The following is a 21,999-nucleotide window of genomic DNA, read 5'->3' on the forward strand; positions in this document are numbered from 1 at the left end:
CCTCTCCCTCCCTCCGTCCTCTTCCCTCTCCCCTTTCCTCCATGCACTTTTTGACTGCTCACCTTGTCGTAATGTTTCACTGGCTGTAGTCTTTACAATATGGTCATCACACGGAGGTGGGCCATGACGTCAGGCTGTAGATTTTTGGCTCGGCGTGTGGTGACAGGGAAGCGAAGTAGTCAGAAACCTTATCAAACTGTGCGTGTCAGTTTCCCACAGACATATCCGGGCAGCACGCCGAGCAAATCTTACGGTTATCGTACGGCCCGTGAACGTTTCTATTTTATCAAAAGTAAGGTACAAAATTGTGTTGAGTGCTTTAGAACTGACAGTAGACACCCGTGACATTCCATTCAAGTCAGTCCATTGCTAGATATAAAGACGGAGCAAGAAGACAACAAAACCACATCATCAATGAAAACCCCACCAGCCATAAAATGAACACAAAGTAACATAGTATGGCGATCGCGTGTATTTGTTAATATTATGCACCCAATATGCACTGACAAAAAGTGTGTAAAAACGTGCAAGAATAGAGGATCGATACGACCCATTACTAACCCGTTAGAGTTCACACAACTGCACAGTGTTGGGCGGGCTGTGCTATTTCCGGGCCAATAAAGGCGATCTAAATGCTTAGAACTATGTTATCTTACAGATGACGATGACGTAACTGATGACGGTAGACAGAACCGGTATCGGACGGCGTGTTACTTTCCTATCGCTGCATCCGGGAGGCACATGACGCCATTTTGACAGTGTTATTCCTTTGCACATCAAGCAGCCATTGTTATATTTCTAGATCTATCAATGCGTTGACATTGAACCACAAACTTTCCACTCTCTGAAACGTCGTCTTCAGCGGCTGAACAGGGCGCAATCGACAGTCGCTGCGGTCCCACGGACTGCCAGTCCCTCCGTTCTCATATCGAACATCCAGGGAGCGTTGCCGGTGCTACCGTCCTGCCGGGGTGTTTCCCTTTTGTGCACGGTGGAACCGGCTCTAGCAGCACACCTGACCTGCACGGGAACGCCTCACGAGGCAGCACAGGGCTGGGCTCGGCAATAGATACTTACACTCCACACTATGCGAATAAAATATTTCGAAAAAGAAGTACTTAAGATCCATACATATGTGAATAGTACCTAAGAAGAAACTAGTGGTTCCATTAGCTACATGTTATCGGAAAATGTATCGCAATAAGTTAGATGGAATGCGATTTATCCAAGCGAATCGGCAGTTTCCAGCCTTCTGTTGGCTTACAAAGTTTCGGTTGCTTTTATACGAGCATATCTTACCCGCTTTGTTTTCACATCATTTCACATCATTAACTATGCTAATATAAATATGCAAGATATGTAGAGCTCCCACATCAAACGCCTAAAAGTTACCAATAAATACCAACTGAAAACACATCAGGAAACATCTTTCGACCCCACAGCTCCAAGGCAGATGACCATCAGTCACTCTCTAATTGGAAAATCACTCACATCACGTGACATTGGTGCGTGCGTCGGCCGTCTGCGCGTGGGAAGGGCCACCTGTACTGCGGCCGCGCCTCGGCTCCGAGGCCGGGTCACCAGGCGGGGCATGAGGGACGAAACGCAGTACCTACATACGCATGGCCGCGCACACGGATTATCCGTGGGGTGACTCGAAACGAAATGGTTGAACGTGATGTTACGAATAGAGCGTGACTGATATAAAACAAACGAGTCTCTTTCAAACGAGTCTCGAAGCTAACTTTTCTTATTTACGATCGAATGGAAGACAGCCAAAACAGTGTAAGTCTGTAGGTCTCAAAAGGTCGACTGACCGGACCGCCGCTGTCATGGCAACAACAGTCCGTTTGTTCCGTGTGCACACATGGACTGGTGAACAGGGCACCACCACTGGTGCGGTGCGCTCAGCTGAGTCCTGCGCGGGTGCCCATCTGGTAGAGCAGTCTGACCAGCCGACAGTGGTGAGAGTTGGTGCCGTCTGAACTCACCACACCACACACGGTCCGTATCCGACACTCGATGTCGCACGGACCCACCACCGAGGCCGCGCCGCTCAGGTCACTGCAGGGAACGAGGGGGCACGGATCAGGTCAAAGGGCGGGGTCAAAGGTCAGAGGTCAGGGTCATGAGTCACGTAAGTAAACAGGTCAAGATAGGTCAGGGCAAAGGTCAGGGTCAGGGTCATATAAATGATAACAACAACGCTGCCTTCTTTACTGGTTGGGTCATGATGCAAAGGTCGGAAGGAGTGTCACATAGACTAATGGCCAACATTTACAAGCATACTACGACACTGAAAAGGAATCTGGAATAGAGGCGATCACTCGACCTGTACCTGTAATATTTGTCGAATTTCCGTCCATAGACCAGCATCTTTTTCACCATGCGGCTCCACCGTCTGGGTGAGAGGTTCTTTAGGCGGTAGCGGGCGGCGGCCGACATCTGGAGGTGCCAGCGCGGTCCCTTCTCGGGACGCTCGTTAGCCTCAGCCAGGTCGGCCACCCAGCGCTCGTAGTCAATCACCTCCTGAGGCGCAGAGGGTGAGTTATTTGGAATATGGGTCTTGTCACAGGTGAGATCATACACAGAGGCTAGCTCATCTCTGCTACCAACATCACGAATTCCTTTCAGCAGGCTGCAGGCATCCATTCACCCCATTAGGATGAGACACGAATGGATTAAAAAGTACTGCACGCATATGATTTTATTCTTGAGTCCTCAATCGCTTTGGCTAGAAGTATTTTCCGACTTTGAGAGCAAAGCCTTACAATCTTAGCAGCGGCGTTCGCAGCGTCAACTCACCCATGAGGAGCGGTTTCCCCTAGCGCCATCTATCGTGTAGATCCGGTAGCCGGGGTTCACCTTCTGCCACGGGGTCAGAGAGGGCGCCACGTACGACACGGAGAACGGCCGGTCCCGGTCGTCCTTGTAGAGCTGAATCTCGTTCAGATGGGTGTGAGAGAAAAACTGGGCCGTCACCACGTCCTGGTAGCTGAAAATACGCACAAAAAGAGGTAACAAATAGATCATTATGGTATTTACATCCGGACCACCAACACCGAAGTTGTAGCAGCAGAGCAACAGCGGTTATACAAAACACATCTGGGACGTATTATATCCATGCCCTATATATTATGCACTCCTCGGACCGAGTCAGTACTTAGTAGTCGCTGACAATGCACACCGAACAGCCAGCCGCCAGAAGAGTCATCCTGGCACCCACCTGCGTATGACGGAGTGGTAGAGGTGACTCCAGCCGGGCAGGATGTCCGGGTCGGCCGGCGACACGTGCCCCACCACGTGGCACCGCTCGTCGGCGGCACGGGCCGCACGTAGTTCACCGGCCAGCCACTTGAGCTGGTGGTGCGGGTCCGAGGTGGCCGTCAACAGTACCCATCTGAAAGGGAGGGGAGGGTCAGTGTACCTGGGTGGGTGGGAAGGAGGGGTCTGTATCGGTCAGCAGTATACAACCGGACGAGGGAGGTCAGACGCGGCCAGCAGTATCTGAGGGAACGGGAGAGGTCAGAAACGGCCAGCCGGGAGAGGTCAGAAACCTTAACAGCGGAAAGTCCTGAAGAACAACTTGCGACAAGTCTGCCCCAAAAGTAACATAATAACGTAATGGGAAGCTATATTACGGGTAGGTCAAATAGCAGACATGCCAGAGATTGATCCTGAGCAAAATGGCAACGAGACAAGCTGGGTTTCAGTCTTACACTAACCATTTCACGCGCTAAAACCGGGATATAATAATAAGATGGAAATGGAGACTAGAGTTATATGTAACATGCCGGAGCCCACAAGCAGCTACTAAGGCGATCTTAGTAATCGGCACGCAACTAAAACCAAATACCCGTCGTACTCACAAGTTGAAGCGGTAGGCTACGTTTGTATTCAGCACGATGATTCTGAAGCCGGGACGAACTAAGACTGAGTAGAAACCTGTCTTGCGTAACGTGGCCACTGAGTGAAAGGTGAGAAAAGCTTGGTCACTTTTCCGTTCACTGATAAAAGTTAACGGTTCAAACACATGAGTCAATGAGCCGTAGACTCGTATGGGACGGTTTATGCAGATTTAACACTCAGTAACATCTTGCAGTACTATGTAGATCGGTTAATGACATTAACAATTTCATCGCAAAATGAAAGGTCCCTGTCGCACTATTTTGGCCAAGTACATGCCACGTAAATTATTGAAGAACGATGCAATACAAATTAGTATATGACGTAACAGTGAGAGGAGAGAGAATATAGATGGACAGGAAATGAAATATTAGGAATACTAGAAGAAGATTATCCATACACCGAAACACGAAACCTGTGACTTAGCAAATAATAACGGGAAGCCTTACGTGCATCAGCAGGAAGCCAGTGTTTCCACATCTTGGCATAGTCGTGGTACAGCCACGACACGCTGAAGTTGCCTTTACGAACCTCGGACGGAGGAAAACTGGAGAGAACAAAGGTCGACAGTTAGCTTAACTCTCAGACTCAACAGTAATTCAGCTTGATCAGCAATGATGGTCGACAATGTCCTGAATACATGACACTCTGGCTGGTGTAGCCAGTAGAAACACTGTAACATACAGATATCTCTTGTATTTCGCCACAAAATCGAGACATATATAGTTTTACATACGAACTTAGTTATCTAGTATTGCACACATGTTGGCGAGAACATCGAATGTAATAAACGAATACATATGGTTTTTAATATACACATAGCCAATACAATTGTCCAAACAATACAGCAGTTTAAGCGAACGGAACGTTAAAAGGGGGGCGCACAACTTAATCGAAGGCTTTAGCAATTTAGAGACTGGTAAAAGCGACACCTATTAACAAAACTGTAACTCGTGGTTCACAGCATCTAGCGGCGACCGGCAGAAGTACATGGCTACATCACTCCCCCGCCCTAGTTAAACACCATAAAAAGATGTTTGGCGGCGAAGACGCGACGAACGACGGAGAGGGGGCGGCGAAGCAGGCGGCGGGCCCGGCGGCACGCGGCGAGACGGGCTAGAGCCGCCGGGGGCTCCTGAGCGGCTGGGTGCAGTAGGCGGGCGGTCCACCGAGCTGTCTGGCGCCGTAGTAGGCGTGTCGTTCACCAGGACGTCCGGTGCTGCAGGCGGCGTTGCGGCAGGCATGTTGTCCGTGAAGGCCGGTTTACACCGAGCCAGGGTGACGGTGTCGCGTCGCCCGAGACGGTCGATGGTGACGGTGTGCTGGTCGCGGGATAGGACACGATAAGGACCGTCATAGACGTATTGGAAAGGAGAGCGATGCGAATCGCGTCGGATGAAGACGTGGGAGCAGGTTTGCATGTCTTGAGAGATGAAGATTTGGCGAGAGCCAGGACGAGGAGGAGTTGGACGGAGCTCCGACATGGCGGCACGGAGACGAGAGGCTAGGGAAGCCGGATCAGAAGAAGTGTCCGACGACATGGGGGAGAGGAAGTCACCAGGAAGTCGGAGACTGCAACCATAGACTAGGTCTGCAGCGGTGCATCCGAGATCCTCCTTGAGGGCCGTGCGCACTCCGAGTAGCACCAGAGGAAGTCGGTCCGACCAGGAGGCGGCGTCGTCATCGGTCCGCAGAGCTGACTTCAGTTGGCGGTGGAAGCGCTCTACCATCCCGTTTGCTTCTGGGTGGTAGGCGCAGGTCCGGATCCGAGAGGTGCCGAGAAGCTTGGAGACTTCTGTCCAGAGGCGGGACTCGAACTGGGATCCTCTGTCGGTGGTGATGAGTTCGGGTACTCCGAAGCGGGCGATCCAGCCGCTGACGAGATGCCGAGCCACCGTGACGGCGTCCATGGTGGGCAGAGGAATTGCCTCGGGCCATCGGGTGAAGCGGTCGACGACAGTCAGGAGATAGGAGTTGCCATGAGACGGAGGAAGTGGTCCGACAAGGTCGATGTGGATGTGCAGGAAGCGAGAGTCAGGTGGCTGGAAGCTGCCCATGGGTGGCTTCGTGTGGCGCTGGATCTTGGCACGCTGGCAGTGCTGGCAGCTCCGGACGAAGGCACGGATGTCCGTGTTGATGTGGGGCCAGATGAACCTCGATGAGATGAGATGACGCGTAGCGTTGATGCCAGGATGAGACAAGTCGTGGAAGCTCTTGATGATGGAAGGGCGGAGTCTGGCTGGGACTACAGGTCTAGGTGTGGCCGTTGAGGTGTCGCACCAGAGACGTAGATGCGGATGATCAGGGACTGGGAAGTCACGGATGATCAGAGATGAGGATTGTTGCAGCTTCGGCAGGTCAGGATCGTTGGCTTGGTGTAGGGCGATGTCGGCCAAGCTCAGAAGGCCGGGTGAAGGTGTAGCTGCGGCAGAAGCTGGCGCAGACACTGAGCTGATCCGTGAGATGGCGTCAGCTACCGGGTTGAGATGTCCAGGAACATGTCCGATCTTGCTGGTGTGCTGCAGAATCAGGTCCATGTGACGTTGTTCACGGAGAGAATGGTTGGCGTTGCCGTTGGCCTTGAGAGCAAAGACGAGCGGCTTGTGGTCCGTGAGGATCTCGAAGTCGCGTCCTTCCAGATAGGGCAGGAAATGTCGCACGGCGAGGTACATGGCGAGCAATTCCCGTCCAAAGGTGCTGTAGCGGCGTTGGGTGGGCGTGAACTTGCGCGAGAAGAAGGCGAGAGGCTGAAGAGAACCACCAACTCGCTGGTGGAGCACGGCGCCGGCTGCCGTGCTGCTGGCGTCAGTGCTGAGGCTCAGGGCTGCATCTTTGACGGGATGAGCGAGCTGGGTGACGTCAGCGAGGGCGGCTTTGGCTGCAGAGAAGGCGGCGTCTGCCTCTGAGGTCCACGTGATTGAAGCAGCTCGGTCGTCTGAGGCAGTCAGGCCGTGGAGAGGTGCCAGAAGAGCAGCAGCGTGTGGGATGAAGCGATGGTAGAAGTTGATCATCCCCAGGAACTTCTTGAGGCTCTTCTTTGACTCTGGACGGTCGAAGTTCTTGATCGCGCTGACTCGATCGTCGAGAGGAGTGATGCCTCCGCTGGAGATCTGGTGGCCGAGGTAGGAGATGCTTTCCATGCCGAAGGCGCACTTCGATGGGTTGAGGAGCACACCGTTGCGGGAAAGACGGCTGAAGACCTCTCGGAGGTGTGTGAGATGTTCCGAGATGCTGCTGCTGGCGATGAGGATGTCGTCTACATAGACGAAGGCGAAGTCCAGGCCCCGGAGGATGTGATCCATGAACCTTTGGAAGGTCTGAGCGCAGTTCCGGAGACCGTACGGCATACGGAGGAACTCGAAGGCGCCGAAGGGCGTTGTGATCGCTGTCTTGGCGATGTCTTCTGGGGCCATCGGTATCTGGTTGAAGGCCCTGACGAGGTCGAGCCGAGAGTAGATCGATGTCCCAGCGAGGCAGGCAGTGAAGTCATGGAGATGTGGTAGTGGGTACCGGTCAGGCACTGTGATGCGGTTCAGTGCACGGTAATCACCACAGGGTCTCCAATCTCCAGACGACTTGGGCACCATGTGCAGCGGTGATGCATACCGACTGCTGCTGGGTCGGATGACTCCGAGACTGAGGAGGCGTTGGAACTCTGCCTTGGCAGTGGCGAGTCGAGCTGGATCCAGACGGCGTGGGCGGCAGAAGACCGGAGGGCCGGTAGTCTCGATGTGATGTCGGACTGAGTGCTGTGGCTCCGGATGATGTGACGGCTGGGTGAGGCTGGGGAATTCTCGAAGGAGGGTAAGGAATGCTGGGTTGTCGGTTCCGACGACGGCTGTCAGTCCGGTGGATGGCACTGAAGAGTGGGAAGCAGGTGAAGACAACTCAGTTAGGTGGTCGATGAGACGGCCTCTCTTGGTGTCGACGAGGAGATCATACGAGGAGAGGAAGTCGGCTCCTAGGAGAGGATGGGAGACGTCCGCGATGATGAAGATCCAGTTGAAATCTCTTCTGAGTCCGAGAGAAAGCGTGAGCATGCGCTGACCATAGGTCTGGATGCTGCTGTTGTTGGCTGCTTGCAGATCCAGTCCGTTGGTTCCGCGAGCACGATCGGTGGGTGTCGCTGGAAGAACACTGTACTCGGCTCCAGTGTCGATGAGGAAGGTGATGCCAGTGTTGCTGTCATTGAGTCTCAGAAGGCCGCTGGCTGGAGGGACGTCAGGGTTGAGCAGGGCAGGTGCAGACGTCTGTGTCACCTGTCCTACTGCTGGTTTCCCGAAGTCTGAGTTGCGGTTGCAGACCACGAGCACGGTGACTGACATGAGCGCGCGTTGGTACCGAACTTGTGGTGGTACCAGCAGAAGGAAGCACCATCGCCGGTAGACGTGTTGGTTGCAGGGCTGGGTGACCGGGCAGCAGCAGCAGACAGGTCGCGTGGTGGACGGTGGCGAGCGCGGCCGGGGGCACGGGATGCAGACCTCTCTCGGCGGCGCGTCTCGTCCACCAGTGTGGCGACTGATGTTGTGAGGGCCGTGATACCAGTCAGCAGCTGGCTCATCAGGTCTTGGAGGTGGAAGGGTCCTGCAGGAGCAGCAGGTGAGGCTGCAGCAGGCGCAGAAGTCGATACCGCGGCGAGAAGGCCTGAGGTAGGTGCAGCGACGTCCGACTGCTGCGGAAGCTCCAGGAGTCGGTCGGCAGTGCTAGCGATGGTCGCAAGGTCCGTCCCAGGCGGCAGGCACTGGAGGAAGGGCTGAGTCCGAGGCGGAAGAGCATTGAGGAAGATCTGGCGGATGAGCGGGGAATCTTGTGAGCCTTCAGCTTCAGCAAGGTCCAGGAGATGCCGAAGGAATTGGGAAGGACGCCTGTCGCCGAGTTGTTGGCCAGAGAGCAGGCAGCGAAGACGCTGTTCGACTGATTTGCCGAACCGCTGACGGATGGCGTCGGAAAGGATGGTGTAAGGTCGGTCTAGAGGAGGGTTGCGGAGGATGTCGGTGAAGTCGCGCAGGAGGTGGCCAGGAAGGAGAGTAGCGGCGATCCGGAAGCGGCTGAGCTCATCGTCCACAGCTGCCTGAGAGAAGAAGAGGTCGAGCTGGACGAGCCAGATCACGGGGTCCTCCTCGAAGAAGCGCGGCGGCGCGACGTGGCTGCGTGGCGCGGTCGCCACGCGGAGGTAGTCCGGTTGGGCGGCAGCGGCAGCAGCAGCAGCAGCGGCATGCGAGGCGGCGGCGGCGGCTGCACCGGCGCCGGCGGCTGCACCGGGGCCGGCGGCTGCACCGGCGCCGGCAGGCTGGGTCTTCTGGTCCATGGCTGCCGAGAGCAATGGTCGGGAAGATCGGTGGCGGCGACGGCGACACGGCGATCGGCAGGTGCTGCGGTGCAGCTGCAGAGGTAGCCGGACGGTAAGGTGAGCCGATGAAGTAGCTGGATCGTAGTGCAGCAGTAGTAGTCGGCGTTATCCAGTTACACTCAGCACAAAAGAAGGATCCTCGTGAAGACACACCATCCGCCACTTCCTTCCTACACAAAGAGAGCTGGAGGAGATAGCTCAGGGTGCAGGCCAGTGTCGGTGTGCCAGGGAACACGAGGGGATAGCGATCCGTTAGTGCGTAGAACTCGGGGTCACCAATCTGGCTGGTGTAGCCAGTAGAAACACTGTAACATACAGATATCTCTTGTATTTCGCCTTGTTCTTGTTCTTGTTTTGAGTTTTGGGCATTTCGGCCGAATAGACCATTGCATGCCCTTTAAGAATTGATTAACATAACTTATTTGCCGTACCTATTCACAATTTCACGAAGAGGTTTGTTTCGCGTAGGAAGGAAAAAAGAAGATCATGCAAAGTGGTATCTACATCGCCAAGAATTGTTGCCAGAGTAAATGGAAGGCCGCCAGTATTGCAACTATTAACAAGTCTTTGTCTTTCCCTGTTGTATTTCCGGCATTCAATGATGATGTGGTTTACAGTGATTGGAGTTCGACATATATTACATGTTGGTTGATCATCCCTAGTGTAAATATATTTATGCGTATATAGTGTATGTCCTAAGCGCATGCGAGCTAGGACTTTTTCTTCCTGCCTATTTTGTCTATTTGATGTCGGCCACTCTATTATGTCCGTTTTTATGCGCCGAAGTTGTGTTGCGCGAGTTATTTCAGACCATTGTGTTTTCCATAGAGCAAGTGTTTTTTGTCTTAAAGACGATTTTATGCATTGGTACTCGATTGGAATGTTTGTAATGTGTGGAAGGCAAAGAGCATTTTTGGCATACTTGTCTGCTTGAATGTTGCCATGTATACCGCTGTGACCAGGGATCCATAGATATTTGATTTCTACACCTTCTGCCGATAATGTCTGATGTAAATTATGTATGTGTATGAGCAATGGGGATGATGGGTTTTGGTTTTGTAGAGATATAATAACCGAGCGACAGTCTGTGCATATTATCACCTTGTTCCAGTGTTTGTTTTTTGTGAGTTTCAATGCTTCCAGCAGAGCATGCTGTTCTGCAGAATAAATGCCTGTTCCGTTTGGGAGGCGGATTTGCGACACTATTTCATCATCACTGATACAGTAAATAGCATTAGCTGTGCGGTTGTCGTCTTTGGAGCCATCAGTGTAAACAAACTGATAGTCTTGATATTGTTCGCGTACTTCATTAAACCGTTGCTGTATTTCTACTGGTGACATGTCCTTTTTAGAACAATCAAAGAGAAAAGATGCATCTCTTTGTGCTCTACGCCACGGAGGTATGTCCAGCTTTGGTAGTGGATGTATCTTCGGCTGTGTGTAATTTAATTCACTAGCGAACTTTTTTGCTCTTGATGCAATCGTTAAACCAGATCTTTTTTCGGCAGGACCCAAGTAATTATGATGAATTGAAGGTAGTACACGAAGAGATGCGAAAGTGTTATGATGTGGATGATATGAAACCTTTGTTATATAGCGTAAAGATTGCTCCATTCGACGAAGGTGAAGAGGAGGAACGACCGCTTCGACCTGGAGAGATGGAATGGGTGACGTCTTCATAGCTCCTGTGGCAATGCGAAGGAATGTATTTTGAATGGTGTCTATTTTTTTAAGGGTGTTTTCACTGGCTCCTGAATAAACTATCGCCCCGTATTCGATAATAGGCAGAACAATAGCCTTGTATAACCGAAGTAAGGTCGCTCGGTCTGCTCCGAATTCTGAGCCAGCTATGCACCTAAATAAATTTAAACGCTTTGAACATTTTGATTTTATATATTGTACGTGCTTCACCATACTTAGTCTAGAGTCCAAAACTATGCCGAGAAATTTGAATGAATCTACTCGAGGAATGATGTTACCGGAAAGTCGAAGGGCAGATACGTCATGCATGCGAACATTTTTGGTAAATGTCATGACAGCTGATTTGGTTGGTGAAAAAATGAAACCATTTTTTTCGGACCAACTATCAATGCTATTCAAAGCCGCCTGTAACCGAGGAACAGAATGTTGAGAGTCGGAGTCAGTACACCAAATAGCACAATCATCTGCAAATAAGGAGTAACTAATGCCCGAAGGAACTGTTTCAAAGAGATCGTTAATCATAATATTAAAAAGAACTGGTGACAGGCAACTACCTTGCGGCAAACCGTTTTCAAGCGAATGTGTATTGGACCGGAGAGAGCGATACCGCACTTGGAAGTTGCGCATACCGGAGAGAAACCCAACTAAATAATGAGCGAGGTCTCCTCGTAAGCCTATTTTGTGTAATTTGTAAATTAATGTAGGTCTATGAACCATATCATAGGCACGTGAAATATCAAGGAAAACAGAAGTAGTGTGTTTTTTGTACTTAAAACCCTTTCTTATGTCAGTCTCTAATCGCAGGATATGGTCATATGTGGTGTGATTCTTTCTAAAGCCACTCTGATATTTCGAAAGTAGCTCATTTTCTTCCAAAAACCATGTAAGTCTTTTACAAACCATACGCTCGAATATCTTGCCAAAGCAGCTAGTAAGAGATATTGGTCGATAGTTTTCTGGATTTTTCTTGTCTTTTCCTGGCTTTGCTAAGGGAATTACTTCTGCTTCACGCCATGCTGCTGGATAAATATGCAGCGTCCACAAATCATTTAAATTTGCTAACATAAATTCCAGCGTTCTGTCAGGTAAGTGCCGGAAAAAGGCGTAATGCAGTTTATCCGGCCCAACAGAAGTGTTTCCGGTAGATAAAATTGCTTCCCGTAATTCAGATATTGAAAAGAGATCGTTGTAAGCTTCCATGCTATAAGATGTAAAGGAGTTCGGTGCTAGATAAGATGTTCTTCTACTGTGCTCAATGAATCCCGGCCTGTAGTTTAACGATGAACTACAATGAGCAAACGCTGCTGCTATTGTGTCGACAATTTCTTTTGGTTCTGTTACAATTGTGTTATTAACATTAAGAATCGGCAGATGGGAAACATACCGTTTCCCAGATAGAGAGTGTACCAGGGACCATATTTTACTAAGAGGTGTTTGATAGTTAAGTTGCGACAGGAAGGAGCGCCATGACGATCTTTTTGCTTCACGGATTATTTTTCGACAGACTGCTCTTTCCTTGTTTCTTGCAACTAAACTGTCGTTATCGCGGAGGCGCAGATATCGTCGGAAGGCTCTTTTTCGTTTCGAAAGCGCTCTTGCCACCTCTAAGGACCACCATGGAACTCTTTTACGCCTTGGTGCTGACGATGTTGTTGGAATAGAAGCATTCGCTGCTGTCAGTATTAGGTCAGTCAGAAATGCGATGCCTTGCTCAGGGGAATGGAATTGTTCGTGATCTATGTTACAAAATTCCTCAAACCTTGCCCAATCGGCCTTCTTTAAATTCCACCGTGGCAAGAAAGCGGAAGTAGCATCACCTTCTGGTTGAAAAGTTGTTTGGAGTTTGATCGGATAGTGGTCACTGTGATGAATGTCACCATCCACTTGCCAATCAAAGAAGGTAGCGATTTGTGGAGAGCATATGGAGAGATCAATGGCCGATTCACTGTTGTGTGCTAATGAAAAATGAGTATTGTCTCCTTTGTTAAGGAGAACGAGCTGATTAGTATCAAGAAAACGTTCGACTATTTCGCCGCGCTCATCGGGAACACGAATGTTTCGACCCCACATAGGATTGTGGGCATTGAAGTCCCCGAGCAAGAGAAATGGATGTTGAAACTGCGCTATGATTTGGTTAAGATGCCTTTCTAATGTATGGTTGTCTGTGTTCGGAGGAATATAAATAGAACAAATATCTATATTGCGACCGTTCAAACGAACAGTACAGGCGACTGCTTGTAGCTGTGTGTTGAGAGTTATTTGCTGATGAACAAAATCATTATTGATGTAGAGTGCAGTACCGCCATGGCGTCTCTCGCCATCTGTCTCGTCATAGCGGTACAGAGAGTAATTGAACAAAGAAAAGTTGTAGGGGTCTGTTGGGAGAAGCCAGGTTTCTTGTAAAGCTATAACGATCGGGGCTACGAGTAAGAAAAACATCTTGCTTTCAGCCCAGTTGGAAACTAGGCCTCGGCAGTTCCACTGGAGTATGCTGTTTATTGTGTTTCTAAGAGAGAGTACTTGTTTGTCACACCACGACGGGGCGAAGCCCAACTTGACGCACGGTTGTGGCCCATTGCTACTCTGATAGGTGGACGTGATGTGCGTGTGCCTGAGGTCTGTCGATCATCTGATGGAGGTTGGGGCCGCGGTCCTTTCGTGCGCTGGACCCTCGTCCAGCTAGCAGTGGAGCGACCAGCTCCGGTGGAGGGCTTTGGCTTCTGACCGACCTCCTGTGAGATCTCGGGCTGCGATTCGGGAGAGGAGGAAGACATCGGGTCACCAAAAATGGTCTCGGTTGCGTCGTTTGTGTTCGTAGATGTGGTCGTGGATGCAGTCAGGGGTTTCAGACACTGAAGAGGGGGGAGTGCTGAGATCGGGTCAGTCTGAGTACTGCATGACGTGGTCTCTGTACGGGCGGCCTTGGCATAAGACCGACCAGGAGCCGGAGTGGCTGTTTCGGCTTCCACACGGCGACGAGCGTCGGGGTACGAGCAGCCGGACTGAGCTTTGATCTCACAGATACGCTTTTCCTTCTTCCACGTGGGGCACTGTGAGGACGAGACAGAGTGATCGGGGCTACCACAGCTCAAGCAAGAGACTGGCTTAGTACATTCGGAGTTCTCATGAGGAGCCTCACCACATCTCTGACAGCGAGCAGCCTGGCGACAAGTGGAGCTACCATGTCCAAATCGTTGGCACTTGAAGCACCGGAGTGGATTTGGGACGAACACCCGGACATCTTTTTTGAGCCAACCGATGGCTATCTTTTCAGGCAGGGTCGTGGTGTCGAAAGTAAGGACCAGCAAGCTGGTGTCCCGTCGCTGGCCATCACGGAAGGTAGTCAGTCGTCGGATGTGGGACACTCCCTCTCCTCTCAGCTCGGACAAGATCTCAGCTTCGGACATGTGGCGGAGTTCGGGGGCGAAAATCGTGCCTTTGGAAGAGTTACGAGCCTGGTGGAGGGAAACAGTCACCTTCTTGCCACAGAACTCAGTCGTCTTCAGGAGAGCCTTTGTGTCTTTCCGACTGTGCGTTTTGATGACTAGCGTGCCGTTTGCTGGAGCCTCGATTTCTGAGCCATACTGTCCACAGATAGCAGCGATCTGCTTCTGGGGCCAGAAAACGTTAATCTTCCTGAACGAGAAGTCACTATCGAGAGCCTTCACAACCAGAAACGAGCCGTCGAGAGACAAGTACGGTTCGAGTGGAGAGCGATCGACAGAAGCACAGGCAGGTGCGTTGGCCAAGTTCGTGCGCGGGTCAGAGCTCCGGGAGTGGTCAGTGGACGGGCGAGGGTCATGGCTCCGGGCGAGGTCGGTAGACGAGCGAGGGTCAGAGTGCCGGGCGGGGTCAGAGGTCAGGTCAGCGGTCAGGGCGTGGTCAGTGGACGAGCGAGGGTCGGTACCGGGTAGATCAGTCGAAGGGTGGGTAGAGGAGGGAGGGTTGACGGTCGGGCGGGAGTCGGTATCCATGGCAGAGGGAGGAGTAGGGTCAGGAGTAGGATCCGGAACTGGAGGGGAGTCGGAGTCAGAGTCGGTATAGGAATCGGATAGCGCGCGCTGACGGCGCCGCTTCCCCATGATGGGGCAAACGGGGTGCGGTTGTGGACAGTAGAGGGTCAGGGATCGGGACGATTGGGAAAAAACTAATGGGAAGTGGGTGGGTGGGTGCAGGAGAAGCTCTCAAAACAAACCCGTGAAATGCCAACTGCCGGAGCAAGTTAACGATCACCTTAGCCTGTGTGTATTTCGCCACAAAATCGAGACATATATAGTTTTACATACGAACTTAGTTATCTAGTATTGCACACATGTTGGCGAGAACATCGAATGTAATAAACGAATACATATGGTTTTTAATATACACATAGCCAATACAATTGTCCAAACAATACAGCAGTTTAAGCGAACGGAACGTTAAAAGGGGGGCGCACAACTTAATCGAAGGCTTTAGCAATTTAGAGACTGGTAAAAGCGACACCTATTAACAAAACTGTAACTCGTGGTTCACAGCATCTAGCGGCGACCGGCAGAAGTACATGGCTACAACACTCGCTACATATATCGCTGCATTGAGGCGGCAAAGATAGCCAACAAAACACCATTCAGGACTAGGGAGATGGGCGGTGCTCCTATCATCGCAAACAGAAGAATGGAGACTAATGGGGGAGGGGGAGTAGGCAGGGATGGTGAGAGGGAGGGAGGGAGGGATGGAGAGGTGGCGTGATGACCACGCGATTACGTCACACTCACTGACACGTCATGAGGGTGGGGTTGACTATCGTGATTTCATGGCGTTGATTTAAGCTGTGCTGATAGCGCATTCAATGAACAAACGGCAATAAAAGCACCACAGGCATGCAGAAAGATAAGATCACACACCTACTCGTGATAACTGGTCAGATTTCCTGTGTGGGCAGCCGCTGCAGCCGCTGACCATGTGATCTGGACGGTGCCAAACATCCAAATGTTGAGTGTGGCATGGCATCGGGCCGGACGGCGATGTTTGTCTGTTTTTTTTTTCGCAGAAGGGATGGGAGAGGGGGGTTGTAAGAGCACGGGGACTAGCTGCTTTTTTTGTTTTGATCTGAGTTGCGTGCCTTGCCTCTTTATGAAGGTTTCATGTCTGTGTGAAATAAATGTTTTGAAAAAAAAAAACTGGTCAGATTTCATCCGGACGTAATGGAGTATGACCATGTATATCCACTACACCCCCACCTAATGTAACACCGTTCCGTTCCCCACTCACTAATTCGTGGGCGCACTGTCGTGGTTGCCGATCACCGGGTAGACGGGCACGCCAGCCAGCTTATGACGTAACAATGACGTCACACGTGCCGTGAGGTCGAGCACATCCTTTCTGGTGGTCTTCCAGCTGTCGTGGGGTGCCGTGTCGCCAGTCCATAAAACGTATGAGAGTTCATCCTGCCGAAGGAAGAGGGGGCTGGTCAGAGGGAGGGGGAGAGGCAGACAGGGAGAATATGATTGGATTCGGTAAGGCCATCTGCTCGGCTCTCCTGCCATCCATTCTAATTGATATTATGCCGCTAGCGTTGCATGTTGGCTGTCCTTGATCCGTTTCCTGAGCTCATGTCCTAGGTAGCTCCCCTGTTGTTGAGTTCTTACAACTTCATCCCGTTCCTCCGTGGTTTAGGAGCCGCTTCTGCACTCTTCAGTCGCCGTCACGTTTCCTGCCGCGCCGGCCAGCCAGTGCAGCGGCGGGGTAACCGTGAAGTTCACTGGGTACATCCGTGTCCATAAGACGGCCCCAATGCAGTCGGAGGACAGTCCTCCCTCCCTCCCGGGTTTCCGTCCCTCCCGTCCTGGCGCCATTCAGGGCGCGTCCTTGGCCCTCCCTCGTTCCACCGTCTGGTCAGTTTTACCCGACAATCAGCCCGTCCGACACTGCCTGCAAGTGGCTTAGAGACGGCCGACGGCGAGCTGTGCAGTGTGCAGTTTTACCACCGGAACCCGGGGACAGGCTCGGTTTGCAGGGTTAGCCTGCGAGCGGTGGGGGAGGGGGTCCGGTGGAGGTCACAGCCACCCCTCTCCCTATCTCCGGCTGACCGTCCCCACTACCCCCTTCCCTCAGAGAAGGTCACACCACCAGCGGTTATTGGTGCCCGCATGGTGACAGCAGTGTGGTGACAGCGTGGTGCCAGTGTGGCCAGTTACGACGCCTGATAGAAATTATTTCCAATGCGCACGGGGAAAAAACATCCAAAGGCAATCCCGCTGCTATCAACCTATAATGTAACAGGTCACGAGTGTATATCATTTTCGTTAGCAATAGCTAAATTCAAATATTAGAACCAAGCATCAATAAGAAATAAGTAAATAAGCACTTACCTTATGTTTGCGGGCGACGTGCTCTATCAGCGAGTGCAGGAGGCGGGGCGGAGCATCACAGCGATATTCTCCCCAGTGAGCGGCCTGGCGAGAGCGCTCCTTTGGAAACCCTGCCGGTGCACACGGTCACGTGACATGTGGGTGACGGAAGGCGCAGCGTCATGTGACACATGAGTATCGCAGGGCGGGTAATCATTTGACATGTGGGTCATAAGGATGGATCAGCAGTCCGACATAAAATACGGGAGCGGTACGTGAACGGTCGGAAATCTTTAAAAGTGGAGGTCAGCATGCTAAGTAAGGACAGAAGCATCGTGAGACGTAAAAACTATATTTATGCATAAATAAGTTTTTTTGTGTGTAAAATTACATAGCTCGCGTGAAGTAACACCGGAACGAAGAGCTGGGAGAGAATTGCGTCGAACTATAACTTATAAGACGGTGGTCCGATGCTTATGCGTCTTTCCAGTGAAGTGAATCAGTAGGACAGCCTCCGTGATCTTGGTCCACGCCAGTTCACGCGGACGGTCTCCCTACCGTTTACGGTGGAGCGATCGTCCCTATCCTCGTATTTCCGGAAGTCTACGTAAAACCATTGGCGATAGATAGAAGGTCAGCCTTGTGCGAACTGAGTTACATTTTCCAGCTGATTGGCCAGGCGCTGCCCCACTCATCCAAACGACGTGGCGTGAATGAACTCCACCGAGGCGGACGTACGCGCCGGACCATCAAGGCCGCCAGATCTGGGTAACGCGGCCATCAAACACCGTGAGAAGCAGATGTTTGTAGGGAAATCTAACGAGTGACGTGACGCACATATCGGACCTCGTGTGTTATAAAACGCGTCACCATTCCCAGAACCAGCCGAGACGTATCCAGTTCACGTCTGACGCCTCTGGTGGTACGATAAACTTCAACCATTTACATAACTTCTGGACAGTACATCGTCTCGTGACGCTTCCAATGAGCCAGCGATTTGCGTCTTTGACGAATTCCGATGCCTCTCTGAGACGGAGAATGTCACGCCAGTGCCCCCCCCCCCCCCCCTCAGACGTCTGTATATCGTAGTGGCGTGAGTCTCTTCCCCTCTTGGTGTCCCCCTCCCCCCCCCCCCCCCCCGGAGCCCCAACCGGTGGTTTCGGTTCACGGCAACTGTCGACTCGCTAGCAAATGTGTACGTAGGACGGTCATCCAACGGTGACCATGCTTCTGTAAAAATGACCAGAATACGCCGGCAATGATCTGTCCATGACCGGTTTGAAATGCACCAGGCCGTCGTGGAATCCGCTATGCCTGACATGTCGCTACGTCGTGAATTTCTCTTCATCCAAACTCAAAGCTCGTAGTGTCTTCGCCTATCCTTTCAGAATCTTCGGAGCTTTATCGCTCACTAACTCAACGCCAACAGCATAGCTCCACCCCGCCACTGTGACAGCATAAGACTACCGCGTCCTTCCCTCCTCGCCATCCCGTTACAAAACAACCGGTGTCCCTACCGCCCGGGGTTAACTGCCGGTGACTGACCCACCCCGCCGCTCTCTATCCTACCCCGCACCATCACGGTACATCCTGCCGGCCCCGCTCGGCACGGCGTGACTCGGCGTCACGGAGCGGTTCGTGACACGGCATCACGGTGACAATGCGCCGGACTGGACCGCTGCATGGTCGGCGGGGAAAAGGAGTCAGTGGATGTATGGAGAGGACAAAAAGCAATGCCAACGGGACTTAAAGCTCAGGCTGGGAGTAGATAAGTTATCTAATAACCCAGCGTGGGGACGAGTTTTGTAAAATGCTCACACGACTTCGTCTGGGGTTTGTTAGCTTATCGTCCGTATTCCTCGTTCGAGACATCTGATTATGCAATGCCCACTTTGGCTAACAAACTCGCAAGCACTCTCAATCATCACAACACCGTACCACTCCCCCTTAGTCCGAACCCATCCTCCCATGCCAGTTCCCCTCTTCCCCTCTCACCGTTCTCGGCTCGGCAGCAGAGCGGGTCGTCACAGCCGTTATCGGCTCCCTCCTTGTAGAGCACGTCCAGATGGATATCAGCCAGGTGCAGTACCTTCAGACCCGGCGTGGACGGAGGCTGACGGAGGCGCAACAGGCAGGTCAGCCGTCAGGTCAGGTCAGGTTAGGTCAGGTGCAGTACCTTCAAACCCGGCGTGGACGGAGGCTGGCGGAGGCGCAACAGGCAGGTCAGCCGTCAGGTCAGGTACAGTCAGGTTATGCCAGGTTAGGTCAGTCAGGTCAACCAGGTGCAGCACCTTCAGACCCGGCGTGGACGGAGGCTGCGGTTACACTACGGAAAAGGTCGGGTCGGGTCACCAGGAAAGGTCAGTCGTGGATTCATATCACATAGGGTACTTGGCAAGACCCGAATTACCTTTTGTAAGACCCTGCTTATTAAGACCCTACGAGTTAGTGTTATAAACACGAAAGGCTCGTTCAACCAGAAACGGACGCGGTACGCAGCAAGAAACCATGCGTCAGCCTGGTCGATGTTGATCGTTGAACAATTCCCATCATCAACCTTCAAGTTTCATGAGTATTTCTCTGCCAAAAAAAAAAGTATCAAGCCCAGTTCCCACACCCCAAGTTTACCTCATCCGTCCCTTCTCGTCATATTTCATCCCCTCCCTGACACCGCCTCAACCCCATCGTCTCACCGGGTAATGGGCGTCGCGTCGCTTGGCGCGGCTGGCCGGCGGCGGCCGCGGCAGGTCGAGCGTCACGTCCAGCTTCAGACCCTTCTCTGCTGGACAGGACGGCAGGAAGATGCGACACATCTGGGCAGGAGTCAGCTTCGTGTGCAGCAGGATGTACTCCACACTCTCCTGGCGGCCATTAACGGTCGTCAGGTGCGAGTGAATAATACGCCATTACGCTGTTAATTTATTATCCAAGCCAATGGTGTGTTCGACGTGTTGAGAGGTGAAACTGGTAATGTGGGACAGTAAAACTTTTTTTCTTTTTTGGAAAAGCAATTAGGCTTTCGGCTCGCGTCACTGAATAGTCCGATAGCGTGTGAAATGTCAACCATACGGTATAAGAGTGGGACCAGCAAGAGCACAATTTCCTAGCATTCCACACAGGAATATTTAGGCCGTAACTAATTTTCAAGTGAGCTCTGAGAAAAGGACGCGTTCACCTGTCCGTCCGTCCGTCCGTCCATCCGCCCGTCCGTCCGTAATCCGTACGTACCGCCCAGTTATCGATGAATCCGCGGCACACCGTTTCTGTGACCGGTAACAATCGACAGGCGGAGAGCGCCTGTCCCCGCAGAATCGCCACAGAACGCGTCATACGGACCAGCGCCACGGCTACTGGTCCGAGTGTGTTACAGGTGGAGCATTGGACGCCAGAGAGGAGCGCTGGAACACACAGGGACGCATATAATGCAGGCATACAGAAACTACCGGTGTTTAGTGTTCAGCTGAAACAGTGAAGACCGGAGGGTATAGCTGGAGCACACAGACATACAGACATACAGTCATCAACAGACAGGACCGGACCGAGCTCACCGTCGCGTCGGTCACAGAGGGATAACCTTTCAGTGGACGGCCGTGACATTTGAAACAGCAGCCAGCATCGCGACTACGTAAGGCCATAACTGCACGTTTGAAGCAAATGAATGCATAAAAGGCTGGAAGTTTTCATCATGAGCAGTGCAATCGTTTAGCAATCTACGGAGAGTAAAGAAGACGTCTGTGTTCTGCGGGCTATAAACGCCAGTGTGTAAGGCCGAGGGCGGTGTGGTTACTGGAAACTGAACTAACCACGTTTTTGCCGCTGAAGATGAGCGGTTTCTCTTCTCATGTCGATGAGTAATTGGGTCTGGCTGCACTGTTCTCACCAGGATACTCAGCCCACTGCAGACAGCCTTGATGGGCTCGGACGGCCTCAGTGGTCTGGGAGGGTTCCTCCCAGACTCCCCGGGCCACTGACGGGGCCGTCCGCTGCAGCCGAGCCGGTAATTACCGACCGATTTGACCGGCCCGACACGCCCCCATTCCAACCAGACGGCCGGACTCGTACGGAGGGATCGGACGAGGTGGGGAGGGGCCTAAATGAGTGCCGGAATCGTCCGTCGGGGCCGGCGCTTATTAGCGGTGTCGGAAACAAAATCAACGCAGTCAGATCAGACGCCTCACCAAATGGACGTGTGAATTGAGGAATAAGAGCGTAGTTAACACCAGTGCAGATGAAGCAGCTACGCGAGCTCACGACTTTAATTTCGGCTAATACCGATAGCTCACGAGCCCATTGCCCCCGCCAGCATAGAAGTGACATAAAAACGTCCAGACCCAGGGAACAGTACAGGGGCCAGGGACAGAAGGCACTGTGACCTGTGTATGAAAGGGGCCATGAGTTTTGTGGGAAAGCAGCCTATGGAGGCCCAATGGGCCGGTGTGAATCACCATAAGGGGTGCACGGCGCCGTGACCTTTGTGAGGGACCTGCGCTAACAGCAGTGACAGAAGTGAGTACTTACATGTGCCAGCGGGAGCTACTGTGGGTACCAGGCACAGAAACAGCACCAGAAGTAGCTGAAGTCTCAGTGACAGCGATCGGTAATTCCGTATGCTGGAGACAGTCATTTTCGCTTAAAGGGACTGTCCCACCTTAACATTAGATTTGAGTTGAGATAGCCATCTTGATGGACGTTCTTTGAAAATCAGTGCCGTGA

At 52.2% G+C, this 21,999-nt stretch overlaps 1 protein-coding gene across 2 annotated transcripts; it reads right to left on the reverse strand.

Annotated features, from left to right (window-relative positions):
* Window positions 1-454: 454 nt before the first annotated feature.
* LOC122367495 (sphingomyelin phosphodiesterase-like) lies at window positions 455-21,999 on the reverse strand. Of its 2 annotated transcripts, none has more exons than XM_043340603.1 (12): window positions 21,805-21,999; window positions 20,515-20,684; window positions 19,980-20,147; window positions 19,282-19,399; window positions 17,308-17,417; window positions 16,208-16,383; window positions 4,356-4,453; window positions 3,870-3,966; window positions 3,227-3,400; window positions 2,806-2,995; window positions 2,339-2,529; window positions 455-2,064 (listed from the first exon to the last, which is right to left on the reverse strand). In XM_043340603.1, the coding sequence occupies exons 1-12, from the start codon at window positions 21,908-21,910 to the stop codon at window positions 1,908-1,910; spliced, it is 1,755 nt and encodes a 584-aa protein (XP_043196538.1). In that variant the 5' UTR covers window positions 21,911-21,999; the 3' UTR covers window positions 455-1,907. The 2 variants fall into 2 exon arrangements, with proteins under 2 accessions (XP_043196538.1, XP_043196539.1); XM_043340604.1 differs by lacking the exon at window positions 21,805-21,999 and adding an exon at window positions 21,090-21,146.

Source organism: Amphibalanus amphitrite, unplaced genomic scaffold, assembly GCF_019059575.1.
Source record: "Amphibalanus amphitrite isolate SeventyFive unplaced genomic scaffold, NRLGWU_Aamphi_draft 000873F_arrow, whole genome shotgun sequence".
NCBI classification, from domain to species: Eukaryota; Metazoa; Arthropoda; class Thecostraca; order Balanomorpha; family Balanidae; genus Amphibalanus; species Amphibalanus amphitrite.